The 23,240-nt window shown below is 31.8% G+C and overlaps 1 protein-coding gene across 3 annotated transcripts in view; it reads left to right on the forward strand.

The window, feature by feature from the left end:
* LOC122631887 (zinc finger protein 497-like) overlaps nucleotides 1-23,240 on the forward strand; it is a 35,125-nt gene that overhangs the window by 9,339 nt on the left and 2,546 nt on the right. For 2 of the 3 annotated variants that reach the window (XM_043818086.1, XM_043818084.1), the window contains exon 2: nucleotides 21,921-23,105. In XM_043818086.1, the coding sequence (XP_043674021.1) occupies nucleotides 21,921-23,105 (1,185 nt within the window). The remainder of the gene's footprint in view (nucleotides 1-21,920; nucleotides 23,106-23,240) is intronic. The other variant, XM_043818085.1, reaches the window with a different exon arrangement.

A 23,240-nucleotide genomic window follows, 5' to 3' on the forward strand; every position in this document is an offset into this window, starting at 1 on the left:
GTATGTATGCATATAAAATACGAGATGGGTCGAAAGTTCCAAAGCGATTTTTTATAATAATCGATTACTCCTTTTGGACTTGTATATACTTTTACGATCCATGAGGGAGAGGAAGAGGAGACAAAAAAAAAAAGAATCAACCTAAAAAGTTTCGAGTAGGAATATTTGATTTTTTTTTTTTAAATCGCCTACTAACTTTTGACCTTTCCATCCTGTGAATATCATTCAAAAAAGAAATTGAATTTGTTTTATCGGGAACAAAGGGTGGCTGTGGGTGGTGGACGGGAGAAGGGGTAAGTGGAAAAAGAAGAGAAAAAAAAATACTCTCAGTTATTATATAACGTTATATACATTAGACACGAATATTATATTAACGCTATATTAACTGTTATATTTTATCGTCTGCAAAAAATTTTGTCAAGTCTCAACCAACCACCTTTTTTTTTTTTTTTTTTCTTTTCTTTTTTCTTTTTCAATTTTTAATTTCTTTCCTATTTTTTCCAAGAAGAAAGAAAGAAACAAATTCTAATATAGATGCACGCGAAATGTGGATAGAAATTATCGAAAAAAAAGAAAGAAAGAAAGAGAGAGAAAAAAGAAGTTGATCTATTTAATAAATAAATAGATAAATTTATCGTAGTTATATACGATATAAGCATATAATATTATATTATATAGCAAACGTTTTGTCGTTAACGTTTGTGTCAGCTTGATCGACCGAACGGATTAACTAGTCGATGATTTCTAGTCCAATCTTCTCTCTTTCTCTTTCCTCTGATCTCTCTCTCTCTCTCTCTCTCTCTCTCTTTTTCTTTCTTTCTAAACCCCCTCCACCTTCCATCATGCTCTCTCTCTCCAACCTTCTTCTTATACACGTCCCACCCTTTCTCTCATAGTCGAAGATTTACGCAATTCGATCGTCTGTTTCATCATATTGTCTCTTATTATAATTTAAAGTAATTATCGTTCGAATAATTGCACTTTGTCGCGATTCCTTATCACGATGTTTCTCTTTGCTCTCCTCTCTCTCTCTCTCTCTCTTTCTTTCTCTTTCTCTCTCTCATTCTCCATGTCTTTTTCTTTATTCGAACGAGATACTTTGAATGCAAAAAAGGAAGAGAAGAAAAGAAAAGAGAAGAAACGATCTTATATCGACGCCATTTCCTACCAAGTGTGATAATTTACCGTGACAAAGTGTATCTCAGTATGGCAACCTTTTCATGCTTCACCTATTTCACGTATGTGTGTATATCTCTCTCTCTCTTTCTTTTTCTCTTCGTAGTTCTTCATACTCTCATACATACATACGTATATACATACGTACATGCATATGTATGTTTTTCTTCGGAACTTTGACGATATTTTCGTACACGTATATTTTTTTGTTCTTTTCTTTTTTTTTTTTTTTAACTTTGTTGATTTTCAACAAATTTGTCTAATATACGCTATCGTATATAAAACGGTATATATGTAGGTATGTATATATGTATTTATTTATGTATCTATGTATTAAAGGTATGTAAGTACGTACTACGTTTGACTAGTCTTCAAGTGACGGGGAAAACGCTTTAGAGAAAGTATGTTAACCTCGAACAACTCGCGCGCTTCGACGTTATCTCAATCTCGGGAGGAAAGGAAAGAGAGAGAAGAGAAGAGAAAAGAAAAGGAAGGAAAAAAGAATATATAAAGAGAAGGAAGAGAGAAAGAGAAAGAGAGAGAGAGAGAGAGAGAGAGAAAAGAGGAATTAAAAAAAAAATTATGTATCATCGACTTTCATAATCCGAGCGAATTATCTTGCTGAGAAATCGATATATTCGGTCGAGAAACGTGTCGACCAAGATATAAAATGAAATAAGGAGATCAGATAATCCCTCTTTGGGATTATCTAAAAGATAATCAAACCGCACGGTATATATATATATATTATAGTTTATTTTTATCTTTTTTTCTTTTTTTTTTCTTTTCCATCGATACGAGAAACGAAGAAGTTGTTTGAAAGAGTTTTGAATAAAAAATGTTTGATTTTCTCATTGTAATGATTAATTTTTCGCAGCAAAATTCTAAAGCAACGAATCGTAATTATCTCTTTAGAAGTGTTTCCAGTCCCTAGGCTTGTAGTTTTACGATTTAAAAAGAAATGAAAAAAAAAAAAAAAGAAAAGGAAAGAAAAAAGAAATTAACCTGATTGAAGCGTATGTAAATTGATTTGTTGAATCACCTAGGTAATTTTATCGTCTGAGAAAAAAGTAAAAAAAAAAAAAAAAAGAAAGAAAGAAAGAAAGGAAAAGAGCAGCCTGAAAAAACCTCACTATGATTGATTTTTCAAATCGTCTCGGAACTTTTGACCTCGCTTAGGTACGTTTTACAATCTGGAAAGAAAAAAAAATGAAATATTACGTTCAATTAATTCGTCAAAAACATTTAGCTAATTTTATTGTAAAAAAAAAGAAAAAAAAAAAAAAGAACGAAAGGAAAGGAAAAAATTAGCTCGAAAAATTATCGATAAGCTACGATCAAATCCACTAGTAACATTATTTTTGCCCTCAACTAGGAATTTTCGCAGTCCAACCACCCCCTCGATCGCGTATAAAAAATTTCGAACGAACTTTGTACACGACAATAAATTTCGAAACAATATCGTTGATATTCTTTCCTACGTTTTTTTTTTTCTTTCTTTTTTTTCTCTTCTTTTCTTTTCTCTTCTTTTATTTTTTGTTCTTTTTTTTTTTTTGTTCCTTCTTTCTTTCCCTCTTTCTTTTCTTCCCTCACAATTTTATCATTGATTTCTTTTTCTACGTTTTCTTTTCCCGTCTTTTATATTTTTAGAAAGGAAAAAAATATTTTCACCTCGTCGTATCCAACGAAATTCTTTCTTCTTCGATTCTTTCATTCCGTTTTTATTATTTTTATTTTTTTATTTATTTTTTTTTTATTTTTTATTTCTCTTAGTCGTTCGTCCTTCCCGCCTTTCTCTCAGTGACCCCCGAACGAGATCGTAGCCCGCACCGCCGGATTTCGCCATTACTCTTATATCGCCTATGATATTTCATGACTCTTTTATTTCTTTCGTGCAACACACGGCGTCGATCGGTGCAAGTCACTTTTAATCCGTTAAAATTGATCGTTCTTCGATTAAAACGTAGTACGGGTTCGCACCGTGATATGAAATCATTTCCATACGGACGAATATAACGTATTTCTTTTTCATTTCGTTTCTACCCAATACTTTCGTCTCCCCGGAGCGTTCAATATATATATATATATATATATATATATATATATATATATATATATTTCACTTTGCACATCATTCGATAATACTTCGTTTCTTCAAAATTCGCGAACGGACGTTTGATTTTATTTTTAGTTTTTTATTTTCTTTTTATTTTTTCTATATTTCCTCCCCCTCTCCTCGAAAACTTAAATAAAATTATTGAAAAATAAATAACGAATAATGCATTGCTATATAGGGGTAGTTTGTGGTAAAATGGAAAGAAAAGAAAAGAGAAATATTAATAACAAAATTTGAATATCGAAGAATATATTTCTCCTACTATCAATTATTTTTCATCAAAGTCGTTCACGTTTAATAAATAAAAAAAATTATCCATGTATAAAGCATTAATTATTTAACGATCAGAGTGTAAAAAGGAAAGAAATATTTGATTCGAACGATTAATTATTCCATCAAAATCGTTCATGTTTAATATCTATATATACATATATATATTTAAAAAAAAAAACATTAACTTCTATAGTTGGAACTAGAGAGTGTGTGTGTATATATATATATATAAAATAGTCCGTGTGCAAAGCCCCGTAAATTATTTAACGATCAAAGTGTAGAAAATTTTTCCTTTTTTTTTTTTTTTGTTTTAAAGGATTAATCGTTTCGTTAAAATCGTTTCATTCAAAAAAGAAATAAAAAGAAAAATAAAAAAGAAGTAAAAAAGAGAAAGAAAAGGAAAAAGAAAAAAGAAGAAAGAAAAAAGAAACAAAGAAAGTAAACAAAAAATCACTTTGGCAGTTGAAACTAATTAGTTACAAAACTAAGTTTGTAAAACGATTGAAGCGAAGCCACCCTGTAGAGATAAAGTATAAAAAAGAGGGGGTAAAATATCTACGAGGAGGATATGATCACAGGCACACACGACCCCGTTCATTGATTTGGCATTGGATTCGCGACCCGTTATCGTCGTCGTCGTCGTCGTCGTCGTTGTCGTGGTCGTCGTCGTCGTCGTCGTCGTCGTCGTCGGCGACGATTTTAGATAGGAGTAGATGTATGTATGTATGTATGTATGTATGTATGTATGTATGTATGTATGTATGTATGTATGTATGTATGTATGTATGTATGATGTATGTATGTATGCATGCATGTATGTATGCATCTGTTACCACCGGACAGTCCGTGTGGAATTCGAATATCACATACGCTGTAGCGATCATTCATTTCAATCGCGGTATGCGTAGATTCTGCGGACCTTGTTTCAGAAAGAAAAAAAAGAAAAAGAAAGAAAGAGAAAACATTTTTTGTTTCTATTCCAACAGAAAAGAAAAAGACAAAAAAGAAATCATTATCAAATAAAAATTTGCAAAAACTCGATGGTAGTAAAATGATCTTTAAAAGGATTCATCGAATTAGAAGGTCATGCCGGATTGGTCAACAATGGAAATTTTTCGATACAGGCCTGGCCAAAAGTTCTTGGACGATATTAAAAAATCGATTATACTTTTCCGAGACTTTTTAGGTAGAATTTTTTTTTCCTTTTTTTTTCTTTTTTCTTTTCTTCGAGACGTAAGAACTATATGCTTAGGAACTTTTTTTTATTAATAATTGTTGTTTCTACATAATCTGCAAGAATGAAAAAGAAGAAATTAATCGTGAAAGGTCCCGATAAAGGGGCAATAGATTGTTTAAAAATTAATCTAGTAACTTTTGATCTACTTGTTGGGGACTTTTGAACGGTCAACGCGTATTAAAAATTCCGAGAATTGTTTCTTTGCGACAGCCATTGCCGTTCGCGAATTAAATTCTGATTATAAATAATAATTTGTAATTTTTAGATTCAAGCGTCGCTCCTTTTTTGCTTGTTTCCTTTTTCTTTTCTTTTTTTTCGTTTTCTCTACATTCATTTTTTATTTTTTATTCTCATTTTTTATTCATTTTCTTTCGACGTCATATTTTTTTCGTCGATATTTTGCATTAGGTTAGCTAGTTGTATCTGTGAAAGGAAAGAGTTGGCGAAATCATTGCGGGATATGTGACCTTCGACTGTTAACCAATTCACTCGTCCATTAATTGACTTTTATCTATCGGAGGAACGAATTCGTAAAGGTCGTTTACGCGTTCTAATGCTTCGTCCTCGAGGTTAGAACTATTTGCACACACATACGCACACACGCATAAAATTAGAATAAATATCTTTTAAAATTTTTTCCTTCTTCTTTTTCGTCTTCATCTTTTTTCGTCTTCTCTTCATATGATTCGATCGCTAATTCGACGACATTTTATATTAAACTCGAAGGATGTTATCAAACATCGTCCTATATTAAACGAGATATATATTAGATAGATACATAGATAGATCGATATTAGATATGCATCCTGATTAATCCGGCGCCCGTTAAAAACTCTACTTATCGGAAAATCATTCGACTTTCCATATTCGTTTAATGCAAATAAACATGCTCGATCATTTCCGCACAGCTCATTATTATCATTATCATTATCATTATTATTATTATTATTATCATTATCATTATCATTATTATTGATATCATTATTATTATTAATATCATTATTTTTATTTTAATTAATATTATTTTTATTATTTTTACTATTATTATTATTAGATATTTTTATTATTACATATCAACGTTACAGAGAAAGTTAATGCAATGGAAAAGTATGTTGCTATATAATATTGCAAAATTTATATACGTTTATTATGGATATAAGACATAATTCTTTTTTTTTTCTTTCTTTCATTTTTTTTTTCTCTCAATCGAGACCGCCAATAGGGATCGTTAACGGATGCGAATCATCGAGAGAGATATCGTTTAAAAGCGCTGTCTGTATGTGTGTGTGTGAAAGAGAGAGAGAGAGAGAGAGAGAGAGGGAGAGAGGGAGAGAGAGCAACTTCTAATATCCAAGCAGTAGCTTCGTTAACCTTATTATTTCGTAGCAGGCGAATCCAAATGAAAGCAAACAAGTTAATTTGCATTTGCCGGCGGAACAAGATCAAAACGTAAAATCAGACCAATCGAGATTTTCTTTTTCGACGTATTTCAATATAGGAAATCTACGTTTCGCACGACTCCTAGTCGCCATCGTATATTTTTCTTCAATTTACGCTAAGAGATCTTCTTTCTTTTTGTTTCTACCTTTTTTTTTCCCCCTTCCTGTTTTTTCTCTCCTTTTTTCTTTTCTTTGTTTTTAAATAATCATCAAGAAAATCGTCGGCATCAATATTTTCTCTCGTCCTACTCGTGAATATTCCATCGTCTTCTTACGAGTTTTCGTTTTTCATTTTCTCTTTCTCTTTTTAAATATATACATAAATATATATATACATTTTTTTTTTTATTTCCTTTTTTATTTATATATTCTTTATTCTTCCTCTTCTTTTTATTTTCTTTTCTTCTTTCTTCTTTTTTATTTTTCTTTTATATACGTACGTATACAAAAAACCGGTATCAAGCGGCGATAATGAGACTTTCACGTAATCGCGAATTTTATCTCTTGGAAAACAGGACAGAATCGAGTGGAAATTGGTTCGATTCGCTCGTGAGAAAGTTTTCTCCTTATTCGTTATCCTATGAGTATACTTTTCTTTCTTTTTCTTTTTTTTTTAAATCGTTGAAAATCCACTCTCCTTTCTCAAAGGACATCTTATTTATTTCGAGCAGGATAATAAAGAAATCGAACGAGTTATCTCTCTATTTTGATGAAAATTATATTATGAGCTAACGTATCCACGCTTATGGGATGTATATCCATACATCTGAATTCTTACAAATTCGTTTGAAGTATAAAGTAAAAAATTGATAGATAGATAGATGAATAGATAGATAGATAGATACAAAGAGAGAGAGAGAGAGAAAGAAAGAGCGAAATTGGACCCAACGAAACATCAAAATAATAACAATAATAATATGAAACATAAAAATGGACGAAGATAAACAAAACAAAACGGAACAATACAAAACAGGAACAAAAAAGAAAAGAAAATAAAATAAAATAAAATAAAATGAAATAAAATTAAAAAACGAGAAAAAAGAATTGAGAACGAAAATATTGAAAACGCGGAAATATCGTAGAAAATGAGAGGAAGAGAGAGAGAGAGAGAGAGAGAGAGATAGACGGGGAAACAGTCAGAGAGACAGACGGACAGACAGAGATAGACAGACAGGTAGATAGATAGAGATAGCGATAGATATAGAGAAAGAAAGAAATAAATAGATAGCTAAACAGAGAGAGAAAAAGAGAGAGAGAGAGAGAAAAGGTGATACGAACGGTAGGAAAAACTGATCCAATTGGGGAAAGGTGCAGGCGCCGCGCCATTGGCAAATCGACCCGGGCGACTTAAATCTACGAGCCGCGGAGTCGGGAGGAAAAATCTTTAAAAATGCTGTCCGACGAAAAAGGTGCGCCTGCGCGTCCACGGGCCATCTTTTCCCCTCTCTCTTCCCACTTCGTCCCTTCATCGCGCGCGCATACACACACATATACACAAATACATTCACACGCACACTCTTTCTCTCTTTTTCTATGTGTCTCGGCCTCCGATCAAGCACCCTCTCTCTTCTTTCTCTTCTCTCTCTCTCTCTCTCTCTCTCTCTCTTTTTTATACCCTATGCTCTTCTCTCTCTCTCTCTCTCTCTCTCTCTCTTTCTGTCTCTGTCTTCTCTTCTCTTCTCTTTTCTTCTCTTCTCTTCTCTTCACTTCTCTTCACTTCTCGCCGCCAAAACAAATCGTAAAGACGACTTCCAGCACGTAATCGCGTGCTCCTTTCCAACGAATCGATGATACAACACCAGCCCCTACCCCTACCTTTATCTACCCCTACACCTACCCCCACTCTCATCCCTTCTCCCCTTCCCTCGCCCCCTTGAACCCCTTGCAACTTGCATTCCCTCGAATTTTTGGAGAAGCCCTCTTCTAGAGGGTTACGACTACCACTACGATTACCGCTACGACGTCTACTACTTCTTTTTCTACTACTACCACCACCACTACCACCACCACTACTATTACTATTACTATTACTACTACTGCTACGATGACTACTACCATGACGATTATCTATGATGAGGACGAGAAGGACGAGGAAGCGGTCGAACGTGAAATTTCTCGAGTTACTCGAGTCACTCGAATTTTCCCGACCATTGGGACTCGATGGGAATACATCTCGGAGCGAGTTTTCGAGCTTCCTCTTCTTCTTCCTTATATATATATATATATTTTTTGTTTTTTTTTTCTTTTTATTCGTTTTTTTTCCTCTCCGTTTCTTTTCCTTTCTTTTCCTTCCTTCTCTTTTCTTTTCTTTTCTTTTCTTTTCTTTTCTTTTCTTTTCTTTTCTTTTCTTTTCTTTTCTTTAGTTTCCCCTTCTTTATCTATATGGTTTTGGAAAATACCATTCTACCCCTCCACCCAAGAATTTCTTAGTAATCGGTCCACTAGTTTCTACCCCTCCTAACCCTTCCCAACACCCACCCTTTCATTCTTTCGAATCGTATTTTTATGAAGCTATTCGAGAACGAGTTTTTATTATCTTTCAACTTGGAATCACTCTCTTTCTCTCTCTATCTCTCTCACTTTTTATCTTTCTCTCCTTTTCTGATTTCTCTCTAGTTAGAGGAAAAATCTATTTCTTCTTTTTTTCTTCTTTTTTTTTTTTTTTGTTTACTCGACAGGATTTAAGGGGGTGGATAATTAGAGATTTCATCGACTAAGTAATTGAAAAAACTAATTTTATATATATGTGTGTGTATGTATAAATACAATTAATACTATATAAAATCTCGTAAATTCGTGTTTACATTTGCAGAAATAATGCAAACTCATCTTTAATTACCGACGGAATGTTTCTATGGGCAGAAAAAGAGAAATAGAGAGAGATAGAGATAGAAAGAGAGAAAGAGAGAGAGAGAAAGAGAGAAAGAGAGAAATTTACGTCGCAACTTTTAAATATCCGACAGTGTGCATAGTATATTTTATATGTGTGTATGTGTACACGTATAAACTTTCGAAATTTGTAGAACCTATAGAAATTATATATTCGTGGGTTCGTAGCTTCTCTCTCTCTCTCTCTCTCTCTCTCTCTCTCTCTCTCTGTTTCTTTCTTTTCTTTTTCTTTTTTTCCCTCATTTTTTTTCCTTTTTCTTCTTTTTTTTTCTGTTTTGTACCTCTCCACACGTCCCAGAATGACTATTATCGTTCATACTCTGGATAACCAGCTTTAACGATCGTTTTTTATCTAAAGTATTTAAACATTTTAATTGCGTCAGCTTTTTTCGTCAATTAATTTCTACCACTTTGTTTTTATAATGGATTTAGATACACATTGTGATTCGCATGAAATTTTCAAGAGAAAATTATTGTTAATAATTTATCGTAGAATTTTTAACGCTGGGGTCGGGGCTGGAGGAAGCTGTTCGAAAAAAAAAAAGTATTCCGCTTAAAAATCTACGCCATTTTCGATTTCTCGCGTGAGAAACGTTTATAAATACTTGTATACATACACACACACACACATCTATATATACATACACATATATTTATGTATTTATACAGATAATCTTTTATTTATAATATTAGCGAAAATTTTTTTAAGAATAATTTAGATATATTTAAACAATAGAAAAAAAAGTTCACGTAGGCATACGTAATGGCGAATTTAATTTTCGACGAATCCACAATATTCTTCATAAATCTCACTCGATCGTTCTTTGCTCAGATAAATAATTTTTTTCTCATCTTTAATATACCGAAGTCGTCATAAAAAATATTTCCCACATATTTTGGGGTATCCAGTGTAAGATTAGCGAACAAAAATTCCCAGGCGAGAAATAAAATTTTGTCTAAGTAAATTTTAAATATCCTTTCGATATTTTTCGAGCTGCTCGATTTAGGCTTGCAATTAGAGACTTGTAGTTTTACTATCTGAACAACAATTAAATTGAAAAATCTTGAAAAAGGTGTCTGATTTTTTTTTAAAACAACGTTGGATCTTTTCAATTCGTTTAAAGATTGAATTTTAGTCCATCCTATATAGATTATACTTAAGTCGCGAGATAAGTTGTCTTTCGACACGGTTCAATGAAGAAATCATTTTTTAATCATTTAATATGTGTGTATACACACACACACATACACACGCGCGCGCGCATGTATATCGATAATAAAAATAAAAAAAATATATTGGACCCATTCGTAGATATATTATCGGTATACATATCGATATCGGTCAATTTCGATTGGTTGATGTTACTCGTGAAATCCGATACAGAATATTTCTATCGCTCTACGGTTCTAATTGCGATGATATTCGGTTATCGTTAAAAGGGAGCCATTTAAATGACAAATTAAAATGGGAAAGACGAAGAAGAGAGATTGGCTCTGGTAAAGAGAAGAATTACTTTTTTTTTCTTCTTTTTTCTTTTATCTTTTTTTTTCCTCTCTCTCTCTTTCTCTCTTTTTAAGATTTTTTTATTTTATATATATATATATATATATATATATATATATTATACGACACGTACACCAGCTTTCCTTCTTTTTCTCTCTTTTTTAATTATTTATTATCATTATTATTTTTTTTCTTTTTTTTTTTTTCAAGAAAACGATTCTTTACGTCATTCGTTTGAATTGGAAAAATAAGTTAATTTCGATCAAATTTACGTACAAGTTCGATTTAAAAACTTCTGATAGTTTCAGACTGAAAATTGCTTTCTTCTTCTTTCTCTTTTTTCTTTTTTTCTTTTTTCACAACGTTGCCCGTCATACCTGTCGATGATCATTTCGTTGAAAATTTACGAATTTTTGGTCTAAACTATCGAACGATAAATATATTTCGTACGTATTAAAATTAACGTTTACGTTTAAGTTCGATGCAAAATTTTCTTCGAAGATCTTTCGGTATTTTTAATCTACAAAATTGTTCTTTCTTTTTTTTTTCTTTATTTTTTTTTTTCCGTAACCATTTGCCGTTATATTTATCGATGATTATTTTATTGAAAAATTACGAATTTTTGACAGACTCTGAAACTGGATATTAAATATTTTTAGATATTAAAAAAAAAATCAACGTTTTATGTTATGAAGCTTTTTGAATTCCTTCAAAATTTCGGATTAATCTTTATATACATACATATATATATATATATACATATACATACGTATGTGCGCCCACGTGTATATAATATATAAAAGTTACATATATCCAGTATGTCCAGCGTTCCGGCTAAGAAATCTTAACTTTATCGGATATGTGCTTTACCGTAGGTCCGTATAAACTTGAAAGCTCGCCGAAAGTTTGGTGAAAACGTTTCCAAGTCTCGGAAGTTCGACTATTAAACTACTTGTACTTTCTTCTTTAGAAGGCCGTGCTGGTTTTAAACCGGCAAATCTTTCGGGTGCCTATCGTTCCACGTTTCTCTTCCAACAACGTATACGTCTGTGTGTGTCTGTGCAAAAGTTTATTTTCACGATGAAATGAATTATCCTCTAATTAAATTCGTGTGTTATATGGGAGGAGAAGAGTGAATGGGGAGTGAGAAGGAGAAAAAAAAAGGAGAAACAAAAAGATTGAAGAAAGAAGTGTTATCATCGGTAACGCACGAAAGAAAAAGAAAAAATAAACGTTATCTAGAATAATTTGAATATGAATTTTAATGTTCATGTAAATTTTTAAATATTCCATTTTATTTTATTTTATTTTATTTTATTTTATTTTATGTACGTATTTTTTGCTTTTAATATAAATTATTAGAAAAATATTATTTTTGAAAAGAAAAAAGGAAATAAATAAAATTTATATATCTGGAGTTTATAAATAATTAAAACGAACATACGCGTTGCTATGTTTTGTTTACATTAACCAAGTTATTTCGATATGCAATTTATAAAATTGATATATATATATATATATATATATATATATCATGTGTGTGTATAATTCATGGGTATACTACATTTAAAGCTAGATAAATATTATAAGTTCGATCATACAAATTAAAATTATTTATTGTCGTATTTTATTTGGAATGGAAAAAAAGAAAACGAAATATAAGAAAAAGAAAAAAATAATAAAGAAGAGAGAAAAAAGTAAAGAGAAACAGAAAAAACAAAAGTATATATTGCATATTATAAAATCTAGTGATCTCGATTAATCGAAAGAAAATCGGATTCGATCCTGTAATCGAATTCCAAGCTTTTTCGAATTTCTTCGAGGATCGATCGTTTATTGGTCACGACGACGTTACGGAATTTCAACCACGACCACTCATCTCACGAGTAAGGTGTCCCTGTTAGCTAGCTAGCATGTACTGTCAGTTACGCGTTATAATCGAAGGTCCTTCGAGTGGTTCGATGTCAAACGGTACGATCGGTTTTGACGCGTCCTCTTTCTCCCATTCCCATTCCAAGTTCTCTCTGTAACCATAGAATTTTACACGATATACGTATAAAAAAAAAATATATATATATATATATATATATATATATATATATAATTTGGAACTTATTCTCATTTTTGATCCTCAAAAAACTTATGAACGAGATAATTTTCTCAATTTTTTTTTTAAACAAATTGACTAATGGCACTCTGTATATGTTTATATGAATATCAATTTTTATATCTATTTTCTTTTTATCTTTTTTAATTTAGTATTTTCACGTTTTGATAATAAACGTAAAAATGCAAATAAATTATTTGTTTGCTGTATCACGATTTTTTTTTTTTTTTATAATATATATTTATTTTTTATATTTGTGTATATATATATATATATATATATATATATATATCTACGATTTTCCATTAGATTCTAGATTGTTACGAAAAAAATATGTGCACGCTTCTTATAACATCTATAATCGTCGTAAAAAAAAAAAGAGAAAAAAAAGAGGAAAGAAAAGAAGATTCACAGTTTTCCTGCTTATATCTAACTTTTCATATTCTAAATTTTTTATCAAGAAAATTGATTTGAAAGAAAAGGAAAAGGGAAAAGGACGGAAAAAAGATCGATTGTCGATAATTAGGCGAGTTTAATTCGTGGCACAATTAGATACGAATGAGGAAACAAGTTCCATAGGTTTCAATAATTATTTACACGTCTCAGTAATTATTTAGTTTTTCGTCTAACGTGTCGAAACTATTTTCCACGAAATTCATGGGTATAACGTCGGTATTATTTCGTCGAACGGAAAAGGTAGAAAGGAAAAAAGGTCGCTTCTTTCCTCCTTCGTGTGACACATGCACATATATACAGATAAATAAATATATATATATATATAATATTATTTGCGTCATCGTTACGCAAATCTTATTTTCAGCGCTAACTAAATTTTTTATTTATATACACGCGAAAGAGGAAGAACGATGATCGGCGATTTACATCGATCTCTTTGAAATCTTCCCGTATCTATTGTAAAATTCATAAAGTGAAGGAAAATAAAATATCCGTGCGTATCTTCTCTTTTAGAAAGGTTAGAAACATTTCATTTCTTCTCCTTTCTTTTTCTTTTTTCTTTTCCTTCCCTTTCTTTTTCTTTTACTTTTCTTTTCTTTTCTTTTTTTTTTTTTTTTTTTTTTTAAATACAGTACTCATTCGTTGAATTTCAAATCGCGATTGATGCAACAATTCTTTTTATTATTCAACTTTCTTAGACCCTTTCTCTCTCTCTCTCTCTCTTTCTCTCTTTCTCTCATAAACACAAAAACACATATGTACACGTATACATTTTATCTATCTATCTATCTATCTATATCTCTTCTTCCCTCTCTCACACTCTATATATCTATCTATTTATCTATTTATTTATTTATCTGTCTATCTCACTATCCATCTATCTACCTATCAATTTATTTATTTATTTATTTATTTATTTATTTATTTATTTATTTATCTATCTCTCTGTCTATCTTTTTATTTATTTACTTATCTTTCTATCTCTCTATCCATCTATCTATTTATTTATTTATCCCTCTCTCCCTCTCTCTCTTTCGCTTTCTCTCTCTCTTTCTCCGTCTCTATACCACTTTTTTTTTTTTTTTCTTTCTCGGGAGCAAGAAGGATTAGCCGCATTTTTCTTATAGGTACGATATACGTACAATCTCTTACCATTTCGAAGGATAATTCTCTCGAGCAGACGATTTTGGTTCGACGAGAAATTTAACGCTGGCAAACCGGTTGTAATGCCGACGAAACGTCATTCAAGAGGGATTCCCCGACTGAAACACGTCCTCCTCCTCTTCTTCTCTTCCTCCTTATCCTCCTTCTTTTCCTCTTATTCTTCTCCTTTCCCTCACTTAACCACCCTCTCCCTCTTCTTCTCTTTCTCTCTTTTTCTCACCGACGTTCTTTCTTCTTCTTACTCTGTCGCTAGAAAAACGCGACTGGATCGCAAGACAGGTACCGTCTCTCTCTTTCTCTCTTTTTTTCTTTTTCATCCAAACTTGTCGGACCTAAGTTCCATGTCCTGTGTGTGTGTACACACACATATATATATATATATATATATATATATATATATATATATTCGAGACAAGAGGAATGTCGTGATGCTAATCGACCTCAAAACGATACTTATATGCATATGATTATATATCAACCGAAAACTTAGCAACGAAGTAGACACACACACACACACACACACACACACACACAGAGAGAGAGAAGCACATGCACGTTTCCATATAATCGAGAAAGTAAAACCTTTCTCTTATACGTATATAGTACGCTTTGCGATATCTATCAGTAAAATTAATTCCATGTAATTTACATTTTATTATTCGGACGTATAGACGAAAATTCATTTAATATTTCAACCTAACCGTATATTTAGATCTTTCCTTTCTTTTCCTTTCTTTTCTTTTTCTTTCTTTTTTTTTCCTTTTTATTTCTTTTGGTTTTTTTTTATAGAGCATTTTAAATATAAAATGCATCCATATGATATTCTGAAAGTTGTGATTATCGGTTATTTATTATTTAAAATATCGATGAATTTCTTTCGATGAGCGGAATATATAACATTTGTTCTTCGTCTATTTCTCGTCTCTTCTTATCAATTGTTGAGAAATATTTTGAAAGAAAAAAAAAATTGGTCATATCAAAGAAGTATATCAATAATAATCATTTTCCAATTATTATGACTATTAAATCTCTGATAAATAAATTATTCAACAGTTTCTTATTTTAATTGATGGTCTAAAAATAGCATTTGGAATCTTATCAAATCGAAAATTATTTTTAAAAGTTTGAACATTTAATTTATTCTTTTTCACTTTCTTATCAGCCGATAAGGAATATAAACAAAAATATTCGTATAAAAGAAGAATATATTAACAATAAACATTTTCTATTTACTACGACTATAATATTTCGAATAAATAAATTATTCAAAATCTTTTTATTTTTAGTTGTCTAAAAAAAGTATTTGGAATCTTATTAAAATCGAAAATTTTTTTTGAAAAGTTTGAATATTTAATTTGTTTTTAGTCATCCTCTTATCAATCGATAAGAAATATATATATAAAAAAAAAAAAAAAAATATTCGTATAGAAGAAGAGTTTAACAATAATAACCATTTCCCGATTATTATGACTATGAAATTTCGAAGAAATACATTATTCAAAACCTTTTTATTTTAGTAGCCTGAAAAAAGAAAAGAAAAAAAAAAAGAAAATGAAAGAGAAGCATTCGAAATCTTGTTAGATCGTTGAAAGTTCTATTTAAAAGTTTAGATGTTTAATTTGTTTTCTTTTCTCGATCGTTTTCTTATCGGCCGATAAGAAATATAGAAAAAAAAAAACAAAAAAAAAAAAACAAAAAATAAAACAAGAAACATTCTTCGTGTGAAAAGAGCGTATATTAATAGTAACCACTTTGCGCAATTATTATGACTATTGAATCTGTAATAAATAAATTATTCAAAATCTTCTTGTTTTAAGAGAGAAAAAGAAAAGGAAGAAAAGATGGACGCGAGATTGGGGGTTAAATGAAATTATTTATCCGGAAAAAACGTATCACGTAAAAAGAATCGTTTTATCTTTCGTAAAAAGATCGTTCGCAAAATCTTCTCGTCCTCCTTGTTCGGTTACACAATAATTCGATTCTTTAGTATAGTATATCAGAAAGAAATAGGTTTTATTTTCGGTACAAAGGCCGAAACGGTGTTTGTATGCGCGCCCGGAAGAAGAGCGCAACAATGCCGGAGGCAACAACCAATAAGAAGTACTTACATACTACATCGAAAGAACGACCAATTGCCCTTTGCTGTTTCTCTCATCCTCCAACCTTCTTCTCTTACATCTTCTACGTCTTCTTATTCCTCTTCTCGTCGTATTGTGTCTCGACAAACAAACTAAACACCGTGTCTTCTTATATCGACCACCAGTTAAACTACTCCTACTAACTTCTACGTACATAAGAAAAAATGTATATATATATGTGTGTGTGTATGTGTATATATATATTATGATACATATACGTATAACTATTCTTTAGATATGATTGTATTGGATTGGTCAATAATGTCGAATTTTTTATTAATACGAAAATATTAATTTTTAATGCCAAAGGTCTTTTTTTTCTTTAATAAATGAATCATTCTTTTCCGAAACCTTTTGGATGTTTATATGTTTTTTCTCTATCTCTTTTTTTTTTTTCTTCTTTTCTTCTCTTTCCTTTTTATTTCTTATTTCGGAATGTTATGAAACTACAAGCGTAAAAACTTGACTTACGATTCGAAGAAAAAAAAAAAGATCGAAAAAAAGTAATTAGTCTCGAAAAACTTCGAAAAAAGAGTAATTCGATTTTTTTTCTTTTTTTTTTTTTTTTATCATCTAGGGACTTTTAGCCCAGTCTGTATTAATAATTTCGATATTATCTTTTATTGACCTACTCAATAGATATTTATATTTGTATGAATTATTGAAGCATCGTTTACGATGTTAAATTGATCTATGCGTCTGTGTTTTCGCATATTTTTCGGAAAAAAAAGATATATATATATATATGTGTGTGTGTGTGTGCGTATACGTACATAAAATTTTGATATGGTAGTAAATAATGCAGCGAGAGATGAAAAGTTTCTACAGTCATTGAATCATAACTTCGGATTTAATGATATTCATTTCTTTTGCTTTTTTATTTTCTTTTTTTATTTATTAAAAGCAAATTTATTATTCAAATATGACCTAGACATATTAAATCATGATCACTATTACATTGACACGTTCGTTTGTATATGTATGTATATTTCGATATAGTATAGAAATTATGCATTCCGATACCTATCTAAAATAATAAAATTCAAAATATTTAGAATGATACGAATATATAATTGGAATTTTTTAATGAATACAAATTATTCAGAATAATTTGACCAATCAGACTTCTATTAAATCTGTGTTCGTAAATCAAATTACCGAACAATATATTTTTATTAGAAATTTAAGCAAATTCAAAAATTCGCTGAAAATTTTCTCTCTCTCTCTCTCTCTCTCTCTCTCTCTCTCTCTCTCTCTCTCTCTCTCTCTTTCTCTTTCTCAATTAAACAAGATAAAAATATTACGCGTTTATTTACAATTAATTTAAATTATATATTTATATTAATCAATCGTTATGTTCGCTTACATATATTAATACGTATAGATCGATATATCTTTTATTATCGTTTGATATAAAAAAAGAAAATTAAAAATCTACGTGAACGAGCGCGAGAAAAAATTCTAACTTGGAATGTATTCAAACGGAAATAAAAGATTAGACATATTAAGTCTCTCTCTCTCTCTCTCTCTCTCTCTCTTTTTCTGTGTACACGTGTGTACATGTGTGTGTATCGATGATTAATACAGATATAGCGATTAAGTGCGAGTTGGTAATATTCCGATAAACGACGGAAGTGTCTTTTACTGCTTTAAAAAAATTTTCCTTCGCAAACCGGCTCATTATTATTTTTATTATTACTATTTTTCTTTCCCTCTTTTCCTCTCCATTAAATCTGATCGAAGAAAGATAAAATCGAATGAAATAAAAAGAGAAAGAGAAAGAGAAAGAGAAAGAGAGATTGAGAAAAAGAGAAAGAAAGAAAGAAAGAAGCAGCGAAGCGGAGAGAAAGTTGACTGGTAGAAAAGAGAGGGTTGGAGGGGTAAGAGAGGGAAGACGTTCGAGAACGGAGAATGGCCATCGAAAACCGACCTTCACCGCGAAATCGGTATACCTATTTATCTTCGTGAACGAACATGCTAACGAACGACATACACGAAATTCGTTTTATTTTATTTTATTTTATTTTATTTTATTTTATTTTATTTTATTTTATTTTATTATGTTTTATTTTACTTTACTTTATTTTATTTTACTTTACTTTATTTTATTTTATTTTATTTTATTTTATTTTATTTTATTTTATTTTATTTTATTTTATTTTATTTTATTTTATTTTATTTGGGGAATAGACGACCAATTGAAAAATTTATTGACAAAAAAAAAACAACATCATTCTCAATAATGAACAATATGAATGTTCTTTTCTTTTTCTTTTTTTTTTGGTTTATTTTTTGTTGTTCCTTTTTTTACTTTTATTTTTTATCATTTCCGATCCAAAGGGTCTTTCAGATAGCCGATCCTATTTAATCTATATATTTTTTTAACGAAAGCTTATTTCTAGTTTTTCTTTTTTATCTTTTTAAATATATTCAAAAGAAAAGAATATTGACTCGACGATGAGAATGTTCCTACGGCAATTTAAAAAGTATTAAAGTATCTACCAAGATATATTCTATTATATTTTGAACTACTTGATTCTTCGAATGCTCTAGATTTCAAAGTTAAGATACAAGAAAGAATTTGATTGAATTGATTGAATAATACGATCGATAAAAATTATAATATCTTTCTCTTTTTTCAAACACAAATAAAAATGAAAGAAAAAAATTGTTATTCGATAGGAATGGATTTTTTATTTATTTATTTTTCTTTTTTCTTTTTATTTATTTATTTATTTTTTTTCTCTTTTTTTTTTATTATTTTCTAATGTAACGCGATCGATATATTGAATAAATGTTTGTAATTACCTACTCTAATTATTCGCGAATATTATTATATTCATAAAAAAGATATATGCATACATATAATATCATATAATATCTTTATTAATTTTATTAATTAATATACATACATATATACATACATATATATATACACACACATTATTATTATTACATAATAAAAAATGACAAAAATACATACGTATATAAACTTATTGAAATAACATAAAAAAAAGAGTATGATTTTTCATCGAGTTTATCCCCTTAAGATTATGCGATCAAATTCGCTAGCTAGCAACCTTATCCGAAGGTTATACTCGTGAACTGGCTTACAAGCGATAAGATCACGATTATACGGCTCACGTCGCTTCGTATCGACAAAATTCTCATTCGAATTGCTTAAATATCCAATGGAATTGGAATTTTCCTTTTTTTTCTTTTCTTTTACCTTTTCGAAAGTAACTCGATCGATATACCCGCAAAATAGATCTGTTTACTTATATTCACAAATATTATTAATATTCATAAAAAATCTATTATATTGAACCGGGTCAATAATCGATCAGATAATTTTTTAAAATAATTAATCAATTCCTTTTTCGACGAATGCATCTTTTAGACTAATCTTCCTTTTTTTTTTTTTTTCTTTTTTTTACATCAAATAAAACTATAAGCTTAGAAAGTTTTGAAAAAGATTTATTGATATTTAAGATCATCTAGGAACGTTTGATCTCGTCTTGCATAAGATGAAACATTTTGAAAAAAAGATTTACGCAAAGAAGAAAAATTTGAAATAAAAAAATATGTATATATATGTATGTATGTATTATATATGATAATATGAAAAAGGGATGAGCGTATTTAACTCCTGTCTTTTTACCGGATCCTCGTAGGAAGCATAAAGATTTCTCTTGGAGATCTTATTTACATTATATACATATTGCATATACAGTAGAAAAAGAGAGAGGGAGAGAGAGAGAAAGAGAGAGATTCAAAGATAAAGTTCATTAGTTTGGTGTCGTCGATTTAATCGTGTAAGTTAGGTACGCGTGTCCGATGATCTTATTAATCGCGAAATACATCCATATATAAACATATAAGAGAGATCGTTAGAATTCCATAAAAGATTAAAAAGGATCAACGTCGACAAGACGGAGAAGTAGATGAAGAAGAAGAAGGAAAAAAAACGAATAAAAAAGAAAAGGGTATTCTATATCGGTTTATTATACTTCGGTCAGTTAATGATTTCCTTCGATTAAACGAGAATTTAATGATCAAGAACTATAGTTTTAATATAAAGTGTTACCATTTAAATGACGTTGATAAACTTTCCCTCGTGAATCGCTATAATTTGAAAAAAAAGATATAAGATATTCTAGGACAAGCAATCCTTCGAGAAAAAAAAATATATGTGTATATATATATATATATATATATATATATATATATGTGTGTGTGTGTGTACATATATAAAATATTGAATACACCAGATTTAATTCGAAACGCTATAATAACGTGCACACATTATTTTTTCTATTTAATCAGAACGCCGCGATATGTACAATCTAAAAAAAACATTACGAGTAAGTAACTAAATATATACGAGAGTTCACGCGCGATAGCGTCAAGAGATAAGTCAATTGCACTGGCGATGTGTTCGCGATCGGGACTTAACGAAAATCCATATAATACTATATGTATGTATCTATAATTAATATATATGTCATATACATATATATATATATATATATATATATATAATATTATTAAGACAAATTTTATATAAGACGGTGACATGATTTTTTTTCTTTTTCCTTTGTTTCTCCGTGTTTTTTATCTTTGCTCCTTTTTTTCTCCAATTTATATTCGATAACATTATTAAATATAATTCGTGAGAAATATATTAATTTGCGATTCGGTGGTTCGGTGAATTAACTAGGATTGGCAAGTTCTCTATGGTCTCATAGATTCGTCGTACTGCGTAACACCAGCCGTACAATTTGCAACGTCGAAACCGGATATATATCAGTTCATGCGTGACCAAGAACGTGGCCAATTCGTTTCTAAAACGAAGAATATTGTCGTTAAACGTTATTGTTTTTACATTATTTTCCACATTTGTGTTTGAGATTAAGAAGCTTACAGTCGTTTCTCTTTACGCGAACGACGAACGATATCAAATAAATAACGGTGGTCGAATATTTATCAAAGCCGATATAACAAATGATGTACAACTGTGTATGTATGTATAAAAATTGGATGGTTATCAGGCATACCTTTCACGATAGAAAAGTATTAGAGGAAAAAAGGATTTTGTTAGCAAGAGCAACGCGTACGGGATTCGCGTACGGCCGGTCAATCGAAAGTAGAGCATGCCTTTGATGAAAACTTTTGTCTCCCTCTCGCGTTAATAAACTACCTACGGCGTTATTATCGCGTTATTTGTGGAAAGAAAAAAAAAATCCCTTTTTGTACGGATTTATCGGTAACCATTTTCGCGTATCCAATCAAGTACGTAGAACAATTACGGGGAGAATTTCATTCGATTTCGTTCGATTACGATGAAACGTAATGCGACTGTATTCTTACGCGTACACGTGTACGTAAGCATGAACGATCGTTCGTATTGCCTGATTGCAGATACTGGCGCGCCCTACGTATTGTACAAGGACAACATGGAGAGACCCCAAGGGCAATGGGGCCCGGGGCCGGGATCTCTCCAGGACGGGGGACTGTATCCTCAACAACAACAACAACAACAGCAGCAGCAGCAACAACAGCAGCAGCAGCAACAACAACAACAGCAGCAGCAGCAGCAACAGCAGCAGCAGCAAGGTTCCTCCTCGTCCGGTAGTCCACAGCAGGCCTGTGGTCCTCCCGTCGAAGGAGAAAACGGTCCTCCGCCCTCGTTGGCCTCCCCCGTGCCCTCCCCTTATCCCTCGGCACCTCCCGAGCCTCAAGCCTTAACCCCGGCCGAGGACGATATACAATCTAATCAAACCACCTCTCAGCAACAACAACAACAACAACAACAACAGCAGCAGCAGCAACAACAAACCCAACAACAACAACAACAGGTTCAACAACAGCAAGTCCAACAGCAACAACAGCAGCAGCAACAACAACAGCAGCAGCAACAATCGCAACAGGACCATTCGCCGCAGCAGCAATTGACGCCACACGAGGTGGATCGAAGCGATTGCTTTCCAGGTGCCGGGGAACTCCAACAATATCCACAGCATTATTTCAAAGAGGCCAGGCCTCATCCGTCACCGTCCGTACCGCCGCACATGCTGACGCCAGGCGGTTTCTCGGCGTTACACTATTTGAAGCAACCCGGGGTGATGCTAACGTCCCTTGGTCAAGGAGACGGCGGACCCGGTGGCCTCGAGGCTCACCAGTACGCGAGCCCAGGTGCGCCAAACATGGCGACCGGTCTACCCGATATCGTACAGCAAAGTGGGAAAACGTCGAAAGGCGCTAACAGCGACCTACGCCTCTTCAAATGCCTCACCTGCGGCAAAGACTTTAAGCAAAAGTCGACTCTGCTACAGCACGAGCGGATCCATACGGACAGTCGGCCGTACGGGTGTCCAGAATGCGGGAAGCGGTTCAGGCAGCAATCGCATCTGACGCAGCACCTGCGCATACACGCGAACGAGAAGCCCTATGCTTGCGTATACTGCGAGCGTACGTTCCGACAGCGTGCCATCCTCAACCAGCATCTGCGCATCCACTCGGGTGAGAAGCCATACCAATGTCCGGAGTGCGGAAAACACTTCCGTCAGAAGGCGATCCTGAATCAGCACGTCCGCACACACCAAGGCGAGCATTTCTCTCTGCCTCCCAGACTCCCAAACGGGGGTGTCCATCCACGGTCGCAACCACCCACGGTCGCAACCCATCCACCTTTGCTATACCATCATAACGTGTATCACGATCGTTTCTAACGACGGGACG

Source organism: Vespula pensylvanica, chromosome 9 (genome assembly GCF_014466175.1).
Source record: "Vespula pensylvanica isolate Volc-1 chromosome 9, ASM1446617v1, whole genome shotgun sequence".
Lineage (NCBI taxonomy): Eukaryota > Metazoa > Arthropoda > Insecta > Hymenoptera > Vespidae > Vespula > Vespula pensylvanica.